At 41.7% G+C, this 19,215-nt stretch overlaps 1 protein-coding gene across 1 annotated transcript; it reads right to left on the minus strand.

Moving 5' to 3' along the window:
- Nucleotides 1-2,101: 2,101 nt before the first annotated feature.
- Nucleotides 2,102-18,768, minus strand: NUCKS1 (nuclear casein kinase and cyclin dependent kinase substrate 1). The gene is made up of 8 exons (XM_015885320.2): nucleotides 18,418-18,768; nucleotides 13,207-13,256; nucleotides 12,113-12,218; nucleotides 9,936-9,991; nucleotides 9,461-9,610; nucleotides 9,054-9,206; nucleotides 8,525-8,671; nucleotides 2,102-7,984 (listed from the first exon to the last, which is right to left on the minus strand). The coding sequence occupies exons 1-8, from the start codon at nucleotides 18,432-18,434 to the stop codon at nucleotides 7,785-7,787; spliced, it is 879 nt and encodes a 292-aa protein (XP_015740806.1). The 5' UTR covers nucleotides 18,435-18,768; the 3' UTR covers nucleotides 2,102-7,784.
- Between the last annotated feature and the right edge of the window lie 447 nt (nucleotides 18,769-19,215).

Consider the following 19,215-nt stretch of genomic DNA (forward strand, 5'->3'; position numbering starts at 1 on the left):
CCCCAGGGCCTTTGTAGCACAAATAACCTCACCTCCTGCAGGGCAGCTATCTTTTTATACTTCGTTTACCATATTACATTGGGGCATAGACCCCAAACACTGGTGCAAGAATGAAGAACTGTTCTTTTTGTGGCTCAAATACGTTCTTTAACATACAGGGAATGTGCTCAGAAATCTTTCCATCTCCACAATTCTTCCAGGTTTCCTCTGATGCATGAGATGGTTAAGAACACAAACGGCAGCTCTTCACATCAACTTGGTCTTATCCATGCACTATTTCAAGGCCACCTGTAGGGCCAAAACACGCTGGGCAGCAGAACAGATAATATCTTGAACTCCACCTTTTGACTTCATTGCCATCCTATAATCAAGCACCACCAAAAGAAACTCAAGCAATATATTCCTAAGGCAAAACTCTCTTGGATTTAAACTTTCCAGCTACCATTCTTTGCCAAGGGAATCTTATCCCCCTACAAAACCCTACATGCCTACTTCTCAGTTGCACACCCTTTAAACGTGATAAATAATCATTTGGTTCTGTATTAATTCCCTGTTAATACCACTTCGGAGCCAATAGGGACTTTTAACTTGTGCTGGCTGAGCAGTCAGTAAATACACCAGGTTCAAAAGATCAATACTGAGGAACAAAGTGGCTTAAGCTGCTCATAATCACACACACAAAGACCAGGGGCAGTGGGGAAGAGCAGCTCTTTAAGGAGAGCTCACAGATCCTGGTGTTGCACCATTTCATTCTAAGTAGTTATTTCTGGGGCAAAGTAAATGCCACACCTGCTAATTCCATCACTGCTAATTAATCAAAAGCTGAAGCAGTGCGGCAGTACCTGGAGGTGATGCTATATTTGCTCCAGATAAAAACATCCGTGACACAAATGCAGTGTACGGATCGCAGATACCACAGCAATGAGGTTAAGTGCCCCGTGTGTTTAAAAAGAAAAGGGAAGAATGCCATAAGCTGCGTTATTAAACCACTCCACTGATACAGAATCTCTTCTTATCACACTATGGAATAACCAGGTCAGGTAGAGAAACAAGCTGCAGCCAAGCACCAGCTTATAGCTGGCAATGAACAGAGTGGAGCAACAGAGAGGGCAGCTCACATGCTTTACCATGCTTACCCTTTTGAACTGTAACTTCTGCTTTTAGAAGATACACAAGCAAAACGCAGACAGAACTAGCAAGATGTAGAACTTCTGATGACAAGGCATTGTAAGCTGACACTTAGCACTGCCTATAACAAACAGCAAAGTGTTTTCCATCTCATTCTGGACAGCGGAGGAAGAGAAGTGCACTCAGAGCATCCCCGGGTGCACTGCAGAGGTCCATGCACGCCCTCTGCTGCTGGCCTGGGATCCCACTGGCGCAGCTGGAGAGTGAAGGGAGTTGATCCATCCCCAAGGAACACCAGGAGTTTAGAAGCGATCAAGTGCTTTTAAACCAGCTGCTAATTACAAGCAAAGTTTTGCAGGATTTTAGACAAGGATCTGCTATAACCCATCTTTTAAAACAGCAAGCTTGTTATGTGTGATAACCCGGGTGCACACGATAATGCACTAAGAACACAATCTGCACTGTGGGTCAATTTATCTGCACATGAGCCCTTTATCTAACTAAGCTAAAGTGTACATACAGGATGAATGCAACTGTCATCTGACACCCCCAGATAATGAACAGACTGTATATTTACTCTCACTGCTGGGACATACGTGGCAAAATAGAAAGGTTGTTGATCCTAAGGGAAAGCTCCTAGAAGCAAGGATGACAAATAAAGGGCTTTGTCTCCTTGTAATTGGGTTTCATTGGGTTTTGAGCTTGACAAGCTCAATTTTCCTTGCTGCCAAGATGACTTAATTCCTTACATCTTCTCCTCAACTTCAAGGTAGTAACACAGGGAAGGATACTTGCCAAATTGTTCTGGCCAAAACCTGACTCACCCTCCTCAGAGAAAGCAGTGGGGTCTGCAAAGGAACAAATCCCAAAACAACCCATGAGACATCAGGAAAGAGGAACGCACATTCACAAAGCAAAAAGCAACCACAGAACAGCGATACCCTCAGATAGCAGAAAAATTACACAAGTCGTGTTTATGGGTTATAAAAGCCCTTTTATAAAGCCATTTTTAAACAAAACCAAAAAGTTTACAAAAGAAAATAAAAGATACAGAAAGAATGAGTTGCTTAATATATTCCAAAAAGGAGGAAAAAATAAAAGAGGGGACACAATTCCAACATGCTGAACAATAAAGGGTTCTTTTTCCTCGTGTTTTTCTTTTTAATACAAAATACAAGCGAAGGATACACATACTTAAAACAGAGCTCAGGAGCAGGTATGCAGGTCCTGGGAACCCTTCAATAAAAGCAAAGCAGGGTTTTGTTATTCTTTTTAACTTTTCTTTCTTTGCAGGTACATACAGAGACTGGAATATGTCAAATTAAGTAGCACAAAAGACCATCACACGATTCTACCAATGAATGTTGCATCTATAAACTCACGAACATGGTCGACAGTCATGTTCACTTCAACCCCTTTAAAAAAATAATAATAATAAAGAAAAAGAAAGTGTTGTGTTTTTTTTTTTTATTTTAAATAAAGCATTAATGTTACATTCAAACAGAACTCCTTGTACCATGCTGGAGAGCTCAGTGTTGTCAATGTACTGCATAAGATGCCAACCTTATCGGGCCCAGCCATGGGAGCCACATCTGTGCACACCCCAAGCATGGGGCAGCTGCCCCTTTTTTCTGGCCACTCTTGACATTAACAAAAACAGATATATATTAAAAGGGATAAAGAGGGTAACTGCAAAGAGCCCTATTTTTTAGAAAAGCTCAAACATGGGACTGCAAATACTCGGAACAAGTATTTGTTGCATACCATATATTAAACGATGCTTCGCTAAAAGCCAAAGGCCCAAGGCCCTACCTGGAGTCTCTTCCTTCTCTACCTTCAGAGCCATGATTCAGGGTTTGCTGTGACATGATGTTCATGGTTTAAACAAAAAGAAGAAAGTTACGTAGCTCTTATTTACAATTATTTTTTGTTTGTTAACAATTGCTTCTGCAGGAAAGGAAAAAAAACAAAACAATAATAATAATAAGTAAAACTCACAAGTTTTCATAACACAAAAGGGAATTAAAGATGTCAGACACTCCCATGCGCGCACTCACACTCGCGCACTCACACACCAAATACTTCAGGGGCTTTTACACACATTATTCTGGCTTAAGTCGATTGAGTATTTCTCCATCCCACCCACTACCCCTCCCAAAATATATATATAAAAAACCCCCTCGCCCCAATATACAAAGCATATGCACAATGGTGTTTTTGCAGTCACACTGAGCATGCTCAGACCGATGGACCCCATTTGACTCACTGCAGCTGGAGGGGGCAGGCAGTTAGTTGTTTCCCATAGTGGTTGATGCAGAGTCAGCACATAAGTGAGGACTTGACTAGGCTTAGAAACGTTTTTGTTTTGTTTTTTAATACAAAGAGTTCAATGAAAAGACATTCGGATGCCAGCCTGCTACTGACATGGGAAGTCTACAATGAGGATATGCTCAATCTGGGGACACTCGAAAGGACACTGTCACCTTTCAGAGCTCTCCTATTCCTCAGCACGTTTAGGAAAGCATCACCTTGAGCATTAAGAACAGAACAGCTTCATTGCCCAGTTCCACGTACATCATTCGTATTTAAACCTCCCGAAACTATAGGAAAATATTCAAAGTTCAGGGAAATGTTTCTATTTGATCATATACATATAGAATATATAATTTCCACATATAGACGGGACCCCACCCACCCCCCAACTTAACAAATCCTATATGCCAACAACTACCTTGTGACAGTGTCCCTTTACACAGCTATCTGCTCACATTTTTCATATCCTGCCTCCCCCAACAGATGAATTTCCACTTCTCAAATACTTAAAACTCATGGATCAGTTTGTGGTTTTTAAAGAACCATGTGTTCAACAATATGATCTGTTATAAAAATAAACACTTCACAAACAAATTACATAAAGCAAAGCACCAGTTTCTACAGCTCAAAAGCTTCCAGCATGTTACAGTTTACTTCCCTCCCTCCTTAACCTGGGTGCCTCAGTGTCTATTGTACCTTTGTGACCATCAACAGCGGAGGGGGAAAAAAAAAAAAGAAGAAAAAAAGAAAAAGAAATTCAAGTGCATTTTCTGCCACTGCCCTGATAGTTCATCACCTGCAGATGCAGTTGCGTGGTGGCACAGGAGCTGAGCACGCTCAGAGCCATTAACTGGCATTTATCAGGTTTCCTAGCATGTAGGTAAGGTGTACTGCTTCTCTCCCCATGCACTCCCTTTGCTTTGCTGAAGCTAACAGAACTAAAAGTTTCTTGGCTGCTGTATTTCTAAGTGCTCTCACCCACAAGCCATCCTGAAACCCATCTAGCTTGACATGTTTGGTACTCTCATGCTGATCAAATACAAACTGGAACAAGTAACCTTTAGGGTGAAATTCCAAACAAAATTGCAAATCTTTACTCATCAAGCCTTGCGGCCAGTTAGACAGTAATCTTTGCATACAAATGTAAAACAGAATGTACAGAGAGACACAGATTAGAAAGTAATAAACCCTTTAAAGTGTGAGACCAGGGCAGGGAACAAGATTAACTGAGCTTTGGAATAAACCTGTTTACCTCACTGCAAAGGCTCCACAACTACAGCTGTTTAACAGAAGACAACCTCTTCAAAGGTCTCTGTGAATGAAGCTTTCTGCTCCTTGGAGGACTATTCAGGTCTTGAGAGAAAGGCTTTTTTTAAGCAGCTTTCATTCAAGAAACCAGAATACTTAACATACAAATTAATTTAGAAGGATGTTTTAAAACGTTAAGTCTGTTGCTACTGAAAAGCGTGAACTGAAAAGTTATGCATTAACCTTCACAATGTTCCTCAGTCTGTAAAAATGTAAACTGTGGTGTTTCTAACAGGGTAACCAAGAGGCCATTAGGGCTTAGTGTCTGCACAAACCTGCAAAACAGTAAGGTTATAGAAAACGTTACAAAATCCCAGTAGTAGAACAGGGTTTACATAGTGTTTGGGTTGTGACACCAAGATAGCATCATGCAGCCTGTAACAGCAATTAAAAGATGAATATATGAGAAAGCAGAACAGTTTTACGAGAGAAAGGGCCAAAGTCACCAGGCATAAAATAACCTGCAGTCCAAAACCTGAACTGAATACAACAGAAATGTATTTTTCACAGCCTGAATTTAAGTTAACCGTGTTAGGAGAATTAAAAATAACAACCCAAATATATTTCTTAAGTGGAACATACAAAATACACTCTTTAGAAAACAATATCTGGTCTAGCAGGTAAAGAAATAGCTGCGTGATCAGATCAACTGGAGGTATTCTGCATTTCTTTGATCCTTGTATGCTTCAATACGAAAAACAAATCAAGACTCTAGAGAGATTAGAATAACTCGAAATAGACTTGATTGAAGGGGGAAAAACTACATGGGCCAGACACTAAGGAAAGTATATATGACCCCCAAAATATCAATCCAAGCTTATTTGATATTTGGCCGTTTATTTTCCTGTATTACCCAAGAAATGCTGAGAGAGGAGTGCAGGGGATGCAAGAGGTTCTGGCCTCCCAGAAGATGGGAAAAGCTGGTGAGGAGGAAAGGGGAGCAAGTTCACTTCTTTTTGAAGACTGATACTCGACTCCAGCCTTAAGCTGCTCTGCAAAACTAAACCAGGTAAAAAAAAGATTTACAATGGAAACACCGATCATCTTTATTGTAACGGCAACAGTAGTTTCATTATAGTAAAGAATGTTAGAGAACTTATATTTTTATAAGCCAAGGTAATTTACCAGCCTCAATAAAATCCATGGCTATGAATCACACAAGACAATCACTTGGCTGTTATATTAATGTTCCATTCTGTGGTATAGGCTCCACACTGTGCTCAGTATCTTCAGGCTCCCTCTGCCATTCAGCCAAGCGTCCTTCCTGGTCATATTAGTGTATCACATCTAAGAGCTCTCTGAAGTCCAAACAGGATTAAAAATCTGGTAGCAAACGCACCAGAAATCCCACTAGTTAGCTGCCTTATGTTACCTTCAAGAGGCTGGTTACAAAATAGGTACTTCAGTGACAAAAAAAAAGAGAGATGCAAAGCTTGCCAGCTGTAAGGTAACTGTGAGCAACATACAAAAGCACAAAGGGTCTAAGAAAAAAATAAAAGAAAGAAAAATGGCAGGTCCAGTTTTTAGTATTTCCACCAACAAACATGGCAGCAATCTCTGCATCAGGGTTTAAAAACCAAGGCCTGTGTATTTCAATTAAGTTTAAAAAAGGATATGGCTGCTTTGATAAAAACACATTAAAATGCCACTACAAACACCTCAAGTATTTCGCATTTAGAGGGACATCCTGCTTTTGTTGTAAAACTATAGCCCTGCTACACTGTTTTCAGCCTTCATTTCCTCTCAGCTTCATCCTTTAATGTTGCTTCCTACTCCATACTTCTTAGGCTTAGGGAACAGAATGACAACCAGAGGCAGATGTATCAGTGTGGGAGCAGAATGAGTAAATCCTCCCATACTGCAGGATAGGAGGATAAAGAAATGGAAGTGGTACTGGGGTGTTGTTCACTATCAATGGAAGTCTACTGTCCAACACTGTAGCTGGAGAGGCTTAGACATGATTACACAGCCTTTCTGAGGACAGGTGGAGGGAGAGAAGAGAAGCACTTAAGCGTGACTCATGGGATCCGAGACTGACCAGAGCATTACAGGAATCCTTTGCTTCACATTTATAAAAGGACATCCCTCACCCCAAAAGGCAAATAAAAAAAAGGAACCTACTTCTATGCTGTACATCATTTCTATAAAGTTCCAAGGGAAAAAAAAAATAAAATTCCACAATGTCAAACAGAAACCAGAGCTTTAAAACTTGTTTTCAATTTCTCTTCCCTATTCTGCCCATCTACAGCCAACCTTGGAAGAAGTTAAACAGAATTAATGGACGTGAGCAGCTTCTAGGTTGTGCGACTGAAATAGTATAGAATGAACTGAGATTTGCCTAAGCAGAATAGTACTCTATCCAGGAAAGATGAAAGATCTTACATCCTAACTGGAGGATTTTTCTAGATAAAACATAGTGGACGCCCTACAAGTCTCTTGATTGCTTTCCATTAAAAAGTTGCATGAATCCAAGAAACACAGGCTTCCTCCCCATGTTTCCTCTTCTGCAGTTTATATATATATAATATTTCTTATTTTTCTGAGAGAAGGTACTTCTACTGAGAAAAAGTCTATTAAAGCATGGTTGTTTTTCTTTTTTTAACCACTTATTCAGATACAGAATAATAGTTTTGAAGAACTCTTACCAGCACTGGGAAATCTATTCTACTCAATGATTCGTAAGTGTGGTTTCCATGTATCAGTCCCAAACCTTATTGCTTCACAACTGCAGTATCCCTTGAAAAAAATATAGATTTAAATGGTCTGTTAATTTGTCTCAAATGGCTTTTGGATTTGGTGGGGGAGGGAGAACGGAATGGCCAACAGAGAACAGTGACTTCAAAATATTACTGTATGAGGGTTTCCTCTTATTAAAAAAAGGATACACTGTATTAAACAGCTGAAAGTAAAGACAGCATTCAAAGCCCATGAGTCAAGCCACAGCCAAAACCGTGTTCTACCCCTAAGTATGTTTTCTTTTTCCTTTTTTCTCTCTTTTTTTTTTTTTTTAAAACAAAGATTTCCTCAACTGCCATTTAATCTTCACCAGAGGGTGCTTCCTCTTCGGATCCCTCATCCCCTGACTTCTCTGGTGGAGGGCTGGCTGATTTTTTCTTTTCTGGAGGACTTTCAGGCTCTTCATCCTCTTCTTTGGGGGATGGGGTCTTTTCTTTTGTTGTCTTGGAAGCTGTGGGGCGGCCTGCCTTCCCTTTGCCTTTCACTGGACTGGGAGTCACTGGAAAAAGAAAAAGCTTATACAAGTTATTATTAGCTACCAAAACAAGAGAGCAACATGCCTTTATACAAACAGAATTTACAAGACACCGCAGTAGCATGTTCCACTTTGCTTTGACTGCACCATGCATACAGTTACACTCATTCCGTAATACTAAGGTTGAACTGAATGAGGACTGCTAGCTCCTCCACCCCAGAAACATCTTCATGACCAAGAGTCCCAAACAAAGCCACAAATTACATTAACTGGTCACAAGATGCAGAATGTGTGACTGCAACATAGCAGTAGGTGCTTGCAATCAACACACGTTTTGTCAATGATACATAAACACTACTTCAATCTCTTTATTAAGTAAGAATTAAAGACACATTATCATTTCACTGTGTTATTTTAAATCACATTAAATCATTTCTTACAAGAAACAGCCTGTCAACATTATACTGTAATGCCTACTGGCCCCAAAACTTCTGCTCAGTCTTCAATAGCAGAAAAATAAATACTAATATCTACATTAAGCTGCATAGCTCTGCACAGACTCACCTGTAGCCTTTAGCCTGGGCTTTGGCATCTTCTTTTCTTTCCTCTCTGGCTTGGACTTCTTGGAGGCCTTTTTATTTTTCTTTTTTGAACTGCCATAGTCACTATCATCATCATCTTCCATAAGAAAATCTTCATCACTACCTGAATCTTTTGAAGCAATAACAAAATTAAGTTCTTGAAGACAAGGAGAGGAAGCAAAAGAAACAAGTTAAACAGAGAAGTCAAAACTAAAGATGCTGTGACCTCCCCTTCCTGCCTGCTGTCCTAGGGAAACATGGCAGAAGATTTCACAGTTGTAGGGATAAAGTGCTTGTATGACAGAACAGGTGGCCTTGTTCAGAACCTTGAAATATGCTCCACATCCTAAGGAATCCATTCCAAAATGGATTTGTGATGATAATCTTACTCCTTTCTGAGATTAAACTCGCATCCACTATTTCAAAAGGTTTACCTACACCTGGTATTACTGTCCGTATGACAAGGGTTTAAACTTTTAATGACATTTGTCAGTACAATCCCATTTACTCACTCTCTTGAAACTGTGCCTCATCATCCTCTTGTTCTTCCTCCTCACTACCCACATCATCCATAAGCATCTCTCGTTGTTTGGAAGCTGCTTTGGATGCTGCCTGTCTCTGTTGACGAACATTTTTGTGGTCTTCTTTCTCGTCCTCACTGTCCTCTGCAGCACAAAGCCATCGTGTTATAATGAAGACAGAAAATACTGACCAGCACATCTTCATCAGGCAGTGAGTGGGCAAGACTAAACTCTGCTTCATAAAACATGTGTAATGAGTAAATGCATATGCAGTGCAGAACTACTGCAGTGCAATACAGGGAATGAATACAACAGCCCATATGAATATTTGTTCAACTCTGCACTTACAATGACTCTCTCAAAAACAATTAGAATTATTACTGCAGTTGTTTCTTTACCTGCAGGCCTTTTCCTGGATTTAGAGGCTCTCTTATTCTTATCTGGTTTGGCCTTCTTTCCTTTTTTGCTTTTTTGAGAACTCTCATAGTCACTGTCAGCTTTGCCATCATCTGCTCCTAAGTCATCATCTTCACTGCCAAAATCTTCATCTGGAAGGAAAAAGTGAGAATATTAAGCTTCTTCTATGACCACGGAACAGATGAGAATCCCGGGGAGGAGATGAACATCTATCTTTCTGTCTGTGAGGACAATTTATAGCAGCATCACATTACACAAAACATCTGCTGCCCCCAGACAGGGCTGGAAGCAACAAGCAGCAGAGGCAGCATCCAGCTTAAGATAAATGTGTTAGCAAAGTGCATGCTTCTCCAAACAGAAGAATTTCTTGTGTGTGTAAGATTTTACTCCTATAATATTCTTACAGATTGGTCTTTATTTTGAAGATAACATTATCAGTGCAGTATGGTTAGTTACCTGCTGAGTGCGAATCATCTTTCTTAGTCTTCACATCTTTTTCCTCTGAATCCTCACTGAAAAGGAGGGAAAGATTGCTTAACCCCTATTTCAGTCATTTGCTATATGGAAAATAACAATTTTCAGAGAGCAGATTGACTTCTAGGCCAGGAATATCCACTGTTCCTGAACATTACCACATTATACTTCAGCATTACTCGGAAGCATATGTAGTTATGGTTGGAAAGGAAGTTCAAACTCTGTATCACACAGTGCCAAGGAAATCAACCAGCAAATAAGGACAAGATAACCCATGCATTCTTCTCCAGACTACTAATAATCCAGATGTCTTCCATTTTACAGTTAGGATTTTGAAGTTATGTATGCTAATACATGGTCGAATCTATTAGAAGTAATATAGTTTTATTCTGACTATATGTTTAATGCCATCTCTTGTCTTTAACTCATTGTTTTCTTTAGAAACCTTCAGTCTGTCAAACCAGTTAACTAGAATTAACTAGAATTAACTAGAATATTGGGTCTGCAAGCTCCCAGTCTGATCTCTGGCAGGCATTCGCCATCCCTTACAGCGGTTTCAGTCCTTATTAGAGACTGTCCCATCAAGTAGGTACTACTGCTTCTATCCTTACCCAAATCCCTATCACTTGTCATTTTTACTGTCCAGGTTTGGCAGTTGGAGCTAACACACACCATTTCTCAAGAACATCCATAGTTTAGATAACATATTGCACTGCAGTCCCTCAGGCCCATTTCATTTCAGTCTTACTGACAACCGTGGATTTCAAATCAATAGACGCATTTGTTTCACATTCAGACTCTGTGCAACGTTCATAACACAAATAGAAGAGTTCTTACATACTTAAGTATCACCTTAGTTAATAGGACATTGTGGTCAACTATTTAGTTGCTCTGGGAGCTCCCTAGCCCAGTTTCTTTATATAACATCTTATCTACTAAAATCTTTATTTCAGGTGGTATTTGGAAGTTCAGCCTCTAGAATTTCTTTAAGCATTGCATGAGCAGAACAAACACACTCATCTAAGCAAACTGTGGCAATATGCCAAGCAACTGATGAACTGCATTTGGCCACAATTAATGTAGGCAGATACCTGATGTACTTAAATAACATCACTTCCGCATTAAATTTTTACCCATCATTCGCGTCAAAACAGTGCAACACAAGTCAAGAGCAACAGCAGGAAATGATTGCTTGGCTTTTCTTTCCTGAAACCATTTCAAGATATGAAAACATGAAGTTCATGTCTTTGGGAAAATTAAAAGCCATGGTGAAAATTGCCTTGCCCTCTCAGTTTATTATAATAAGTAAAAATGTTCCCTCATGCCTACATTCAGCTTCTACCTTATAGCACAGGAACATTAAGGGAGAGAGAGAGATGGAGAGAAACATCTTGAGCATACCTTGTGGTAAGTTATCTATATTCCACCAAACAATGCAAGACAGTTAAGAGATAACCAGCTGGCAGAATCTCCGTCCCTGAAAGCAGTCAATTGATTTAATAGGTCTCTTTTTATCACGTTTCTTACAGCAATTTGGTGATCACAGCTATTGTAAATGCAAGATACCCTCATCCTAAAGGAAGGACTTCCACCGTTAGCAGGGAATCACTTAGAACTCAGAACATTTCACATTGCCACAGCAATTCAGTTATCAAAACGAGTTACTTAGTTTCTGAATCAGAAAAAATAGGAAGCAAAAAAAACAAAGAGCTGCAAAACGAACAAATGGCCCCTACTACTACAGTCACTGTACCTGCCCCTATTTAATCTTCAACCACATAATTTTCTGAGCATACCAAAAGAACACGGAGAATGAAAGGCACCTAGCCACCAACTTACCTGGAGATAATTGCACCAGCTGCCAATCTTTGTAACTCATATCAAGTTCCTTGCCGTTCCAATTGTATAGCTCTGGAGGGCTATTTTAATGCCAAAGCACTAGTGACAAGTACTTTACACATGATTTCCCTGCCAGCTTCAATAAAAAGGAACCACCTCAATGTCCAAGCTGGTTATGAAAGCTTTGTGATCAAGAGCTCTGTATCTTACATTGTACGCTTTGAATTCCACTTACAATCATTCCTCTTAGAAGATACAGCTCCCCACACACAGGACAAGGTTTGGAGACATGTTCTTAACAGATGAAGTGCTTCTTTTACCTGTCTTCCTGAGAATTCTTCCCAGATCGCCTCTTATTTTTAGCCTCCCGGGGAGATGAGCGGATTTTCTTGGATGGGGGACCTGAATCTCTCCCATAATCTTCATCTAGATGGGAAAGTACAAAATGGTTTGGAATCAAACTCTTATTTCCCAGCAAATTGACTTTTAACACCACAGCAAAACGACTTCCTCAGCCACCTGAAACTGGGCACTTCAAACACATCCAAAGTAGCTCTTAAAGAAAAAAGGTAAAACCACAAAGCTACAAAGAAAGCTTTACAGAAGTCCTGCCTTCAACTACTGATTTACCTTTTCTTCTGCCAATGGTATAATAATAGCATTGCACACAACCACATCTGAAACAGAAGTGTTGGGAAACACACAAAATGCTTCACAAGGGGTATCTTAACTTTACAGCTCGTTAGGAAGATGAATGGTAAAGGAAACCTACTGGAGGTTAACATCCATTCATATCTTTGAATGCTTTTAACAGCAACAACTTTATTTACTGCCCTATGATGGAGACAGAGCATTACACAATACCTTACACAATACAGCCAGGCCTATTTGTTTCCAATAATTATCAGTGTAACCACCCTTAGGAAACAGTAGCAGTGCATCTATTTTCTAAGAACACAAAACATATCCCATATGGCTCCTAGAAATATTAATTCTGACAGAATATGCAAAGATTTTTTTTCTTAGGTGCAATTCACAACTATGCCCAGTGTTATGGAATTAACTGATGCCCATTAAATTAAATTGGGAACACATTTAACTATAGAAAAAAAATAAGGGGGTGTTTTTTCTTGCCACAGAACATAACACAGACCAAGGAAGATGGTTGCTGCCAACAGCCTGAAGGCAATACAACAATATAAGCGTTAAATAACAAGATTTCTATCACCATTGTTTGTTTAATACAAAACATATGAGAACCATTATGTTTTCAAATGCTCATTAACAGTTCAGAGACTGCAGAGTAGAAACTCCCCAGAATTTAGGTTAGAGATGTGACTTGAAGCAACGTAAAATTAATATGCAAAGCCATGTAGCCCAAGGATATTATATTGTATAGAACAAAGTCATTTACCAGCATCATCTGATTCCTGAAACTGGGAGTAATCGACCACCTTCCTGTTCCTGTTAGAAAGGGAGGGGGAAAAATAAGTAAGTCAGCAATTCACAATCTAATAGGTACAAAAGCTTTATTTAAGTCACAAGAAAATGCCACGCTCTTATTTCCAGTGCAGGGTTTGTAGAGCAAAAAACATCCCAAGAGGACCTACACAAATAAGCCGCCCACAGCTCTGTAGTCACAGCAGAAAACATGATATATTTGAGCATTTTTCTAAGGCTGAAATATAATCTCAGAATTCAAAGGTGCTTTTAAGCTCCCTTATGCCTCATAACTGCTGTGACAAGAAGCCACCAAAGCCCGTGTCATGCAGTCCTTTCATTATTAAATCCACACGCATCATTACAGCTGTAGTTGTAAAAGCACTATTTAGAGGCACATCTAAATTTAAAGATGCATTTGAAGAAGGCACCAATGTGAGGTTTTAAAGGCAGAGCTCCCACTAACACTCAAAGCTGTGATGTCTAAGAGTAGGATTCTGGATTAAGAACAACAAACACAAGTAAAGGAATGCTGGCAACTAATCAAATATATCTTGGATATTAAAAGGGATATTAAAAGGAAGGGAGGCTTGCTGAAATAAACCAAAGTTTCCAACAGGTGCCAGCACACAGGTGAGGCAGCAATAGATGCCAGTTGTAACACAACACTACACATAAAGCCTCTCTGCTTTTGATTGCAGTGCTACATTGTGGGTTTCCTGCAGTCAATGAAACCAGAGCAAAGTTACTGGAGTGCTTTTCAGAATGACTTGAAAAGGGTTTATGTCTCCTCGTGCACTGCAAGAAGGCTCATCACATGGAAAATGAACTAAAAAAATCACTCCATTATTTGCATTTTTACTCTTGAAGTAAAATCTTGACATTATACTTCTAGTAACGGTTTAAAAACCATTCATTTCTGTCAATTAACTCTCACATTTGATTTGGGAGAAGTGCACTAAAATCTTCTCAGAGCTTCTAATAGCACAAATTAGCTGTTTGCTGCTCCTCACAGCTCCATATACTCATACTTACTCTCATACCTTCTCTTTGAGACATTGCTGTTCCCATGTGTTCTCTTTCTACAACACCTGCACTTCACTGTTGCCTTTTGGCTGCCTTGTCAATCAGTTACCCTGACACTCTAATTAATATGTATGACAGCCCTAACAATGGTTAAAGCTGTTCCCAAATGGAACACGAGCAAAGGCTGTGCATGCATTTTACCCCACCTGCATTTCTGAGCAGCACCAATTCTGCCCTTAACCCACCAGCACCTTCTTTGCTCTCTAACCAGCTGCAAGTCATGCAATAACAAAGCATCCTTAGCATAGCAAAAACAACCCAGGACAGATAAAATTAGGCAACTACACTTGGTTGCTAAGACTGCTCAGCTGAATATCCCAAGAGTCAGTGTTGTGTTCTGGCTGTCGATCTGAAACCCATTCTAAGCACTCCTCCTGTACCTCTATTTGTGACCTACAGCAGAGCAGCAGCCTTCCAACAGAGGAAGCAGGATAATTACTTTATTTCGAGCCTACACAAAGCCTCTTAGTGCTCCAACAACAATAAAAAACAAACCAACACTGCTAACAAAAGAAAGCAAGACCAGTCATCAGATTTCTACAGGTTGAATCCCATCCAAGCTTCAGGGTAAGCATGAGTACAAAGTACAACAGCAATGCACTACAGCACAGCCCACTGCCTACAATACCCATTAGGGAATACTATACCAAGGTGTGCACCACCCACCTCAACCTCCTGTTCCAACATGCAGTTATATCATAGACTCATAGACTGGCCTAGGTTGAAAAGGACCACAGTGATCATCTAGTCCTCCTGGAGACTCCTGCCCACATGTGGGAAACCAAGTTTATTCTGGTTAAGCACATGAAGAATGATGAAGTTGCTGAGTGAGGTGTTTGATTTGGTCTTATGGTATTATGCTTTAGTAGGTATTATGCTTTTCTCAATAAACATAAGCATGGAAAAGAAGGTAGAATTGCTGTCTATTCAGTTCTAGCAGCTTTGTAATAGAGCTGTTTCAAACATCACTTAAATAACAAGCAAGATGGACATTGCAATATTGCAACCTATATCTGCCCTATAGGAGTAGGGATATTCATAACCATTATGACAGAAGCAAATGAGAATGAAAATTTAAGATAACTTCTTTGCTCACACAGCTTAATATTTAAAGTGTGTGTATGGGAATGAGATGGGGGAGGAAAGGCACGGAGAGAGTCCTGAGAGCTGAAGTTTGTGATGGCAGCTGTCAGCTCTTCATTTCTGGAATAGAGATCAGCTCACCCAGCAGCACAATGGCACATGACATTGAAAGCTTGAGTGATGAACTCAGAACTGCACAGCAGAGTTCTGACAACTCATACTTGAAGGGTATCAGACTGAATCCAGTTCTTATGTGATTAAAAACAACAGCAGTATTTCAAAGGGTCACTAAACACCCATACAACTGAATACAGACTGTATAATAGCGTCATATCTCCAGCTAACCTGGTACCTCGAACAGCAGTGTTCTGAAGTTGCCATGTCAGCACACAAAATAATCATGAGTTAAAATACTTCTGTTTCTCTGAGGAAATGTTTAAATCCTTCCATATATATATATATATATATATATATATATATATATATATATATATATATATATACACACCACTGAAAAGCAAAGCTAAGAGCCTTAAAGCTCATAGCAGCCTCATCTCGCAAGGAAGAGGAATGTTTAGGTGATACAACTATCAACAGAGATAACAACCTACTCTCCCATGCAACTTGAGAAGTCAAATGAATGAGAGGTTCAGTGGTTATCGATGGTTTTGTTTTAAACTACGGCATGTAATTAATATAACAATCCAACAAAGCTTCTGTAGTGAGACAAGACTCACTGACCAGAAGGTCGCAGTTACTGGGCTCATAGTCTGGACTTGATGCAGCTCCAAATGTCAGTACTGGGCGCTGCTCACGTCACCTGCATGATTTCTAGGGATACACGACTTAAAACTCAACAAAGCAATTCAATGATTTACATAGCAACACTGTGCCCATCCTCCTTTGGAACTTATTAAATGAGAAGATACTGAAACATTCTAAAGACAAACAAAAGACCCACAAGATACAAGAAAACTGTTCTGCAACAATTGTTGCAAAGCACAAAATCAAGTTACCAGGAGCTTCTACCCTTATTTCTTACCACACTGCAAGTGTTCAGAGCAATAAACTCATCTTTTTACCTATCTGGAAAGTATCTTGGACCGGCCACGTTTTGACCTGGAGGGCTATGAAATACAGCTGGGCAACAGATTGCTACACCTCTGCTAACAGCACATTGGACTTCAGCACTGAGCTCTGCTCCACAGCACTGCCTGTTAACTGCAAGTCAGGTCGAGTCTTTTGCAACACCGCATGATTTGATGGATTTAGTTCTGGTTTATGAAAGGTTTCTTGCAAAGGTTCCCTGATAGCAGAAGCCTTAAGTTGTTAAAGACACGCTTTCCTAACCTGCAGCAAAACTCAAGTGCTGGTAAGTAAATCAGCAGAACACATACCGAGCAGCACAGTCACATCAGCACTATTTCAGGACACAGACACTGTCATTCAACATCAGGCCACAAGTCCATTTACCTGCAAAAACCCACAAACTGGTGCTGCAGGGCAAGGTGTTAACCCTGCTCATCACCTCTCAGACCTGAGGCCATGCCTGGGAATGGAGCTCTGAGCTCTTCTCCCTTTCCTTTTGCAGGCAGCCATGCACTGCTGATCAAAGATAAACCAACCAACCAGCTGCAACAACAACTGTTTCACGGATCAGTGTGGCAAACATTCCTGGTCTCATGCCGTATTCCTACTCTGTTTTGTAAACTCTCACATATTAGGGATATGAAATATAAATGCAAACTTATAGGTGTTACCTTTTATAAGTAGTTTATGGCCTACATTCACAGCATGGTTGGGGATGGAGGGGACCTTTAAGGTGATCTAATTCCAGCCCCCCCATATAAAATAACTCCTAGGACTGCCATAATTATATAATGATTATTCCAAAATAAAACACAGTTGGGCCTGATGGCCTTAGAGGTCTATTCCAGCCTTAATGATTCTATGAAAACAAATGAGGTTATCCAATATCAGGCTATCCCATATCCCAGATCAGGCTAACACGAGACAAAAAAGCACAGCAATTACAGAACCACAGAATTATCAAGGTTAGAAAAGACCTAGAAGATCATCTAGTCCAACCATTCCCAATACTTCCAGGCTAAATCATATTCCTCAGCACCACATCCCATGGACACTCCCATGGTTGGTGACTCCACCACCTCCCTGTGCAGTGCATTCCAATGCCTGACTACTCTTTCCAAACAGTAATACTTCCTAATGTCCAGCCTGAATCTGGTGCAGCTTAAAACCATTCCCTCTAGTTCTATCACTGATTACACGAGAGAAGAGGAGCTCACTACAACCCCTCTTCAGGAAGTTATAGAGAGCTAGAAGGTCTCCTCTGAGCCTCCTCTTCTCCAGGCTGAATTCTTACTTAAGCCCCCTTGAGACTGCAAAACCGAACACATCAGAGCAGCCAAAAAACACACGCGAGGAGACACCTTACCTCGATTTCAACTACGAGCCACAAGCACAAAACAACCCTCTCCTTCCAACGCAAGGCGGCTTTCTTAAAGCTCACATCGGACCCGGGCGGGGCGTACTCTAAGCGGGGGTGGCTCTTTACGGCTCCGCCCCCATTGAGCGCGGTTCTGCTCCGCTCCCCCGCACGGCCCCGCTCCCCTCCGCCGCCCCCCTCCCCCAAGTGAGCTCCAATGCTCGGAAATGGCGCCTCTTTCCTCTACCCCACGCGGGTCCGTGCTCGAAGCTCCACGCAACATAACGGCGCTCCCCGCCCCCTTTCTTCTCCCCATACACACACACACAGCTCGTATCGAGGCCTGTATAACCCCTGCAATTAAAAATGGATTCAAAATACATCGTGCACGCGTAAAACACGGGGTTACACGACTCAGCAGCCCCCCTCCACCACACATACATACATACATACATATGGCCAGGCCTCCCACCTACCCCAGGCTTAGGGCCTACATTGAAGGCCTACCCAGCTCTAAGGCCGGGCCTTAAGGCGAGATCGCGGCCTCCACTCCCTCCTCCAAGGACTCACCTGACAGGCCTGGACATTTTCCCCTCTGCTTCAGGCCCGGTCAGGCCGACACGTCCAGCAGAACGAAGGGATGAAAGAGAAGAATAAACCCCGCTAATCAAACAACAAGCTTCGGAGCCTCCTGTTCTCCCCCCCTCCCCACACAGCTGGGCCCAAGCGCTTCAAGCCGAGTCTCTCAGCCCCTTCAGGGCCGCAGCCTCCGGCCCGAGCCCACCCGTGGGAGGGTCCACGTTCACTGTACGTGGGCCTGGAGCCCCCCGGCCCCGCTCAGCTCAACCCGACCCCACCGCACCGATTCCCCCCCGCAAAATGGTCGCGTTCGCCCCGCTCTGAGGATGCGAGAGGGGGGCGGTGCGGCCTACCCCGCTGGCAACACCTCCCGCCACGCTGATTGGTTGATGGGGGAGAATGGAGGCGTTTCATTGGTCAGTTCGAACCATCACGGGTGAAGGTCCCGCCCACTCGCCTCGCGGGGAAGGGGGGTGAGGGCGGCCCGCATGCTCTGAGTCACAGAGCGGGTTAGGCGCAAGCGGCAGATTCGCCGCCGGTTCCGTCGCTCCGTGTGCCGCTCCCCGGTGCCGTGTTACCCACATATCCACACACCTCCACTTTAGACACCGAGCCTGAATTTTTACATGAGCTCAAACAACCGGGGAGCGATCGGCAGGGATAAGCTCAAACAACTAGGCGAGCCATCGGCAGATTCGCCTGTTGGAGGGAAAAGGCGGGGAAGCGCCGCGCCGCCCCGCAGCGGCCTCCACAGGATCCCGCACATCCAGGGCCTGATGTCGGCTCTTA

The sequence above is a fragment of the Coturnix japonica genome, chromosome 26 (genome assembly GCF_001577835.2).
Source record: "Coturnix japonica isolate 7356 chromosome 26, Coturnix japonica 2.1, whole genome shotgun sequence".
Taxonomy (NCBI): domain Eukaryota; kingdom Metazoa; phylum Chordata; class Aves; order Galliformes; family Phasianidae; genus Coturnix; species Coturnix japonica.

Excerpts from the sequence above, each read along its gene's own strand:
- NUCKS1 (XM_015885320.2), bottom strand. Across the intron at positions 9,611-9,935 it reads AGATGATTCGCACTCAGCAG|ATGAAGATTTTGGCAGTGAA; the intron begins GTAACTAACCAT and ends TTTTCCTTCCAG. Across the intron at positions 8,672-9,053 it reads TGAGGCACAGTTTCAAGAGA|ATTCAGGTAGTGATGAAGAT; the intron begins GTGAGTAAATGG and ends TTGCTTCAAAAG.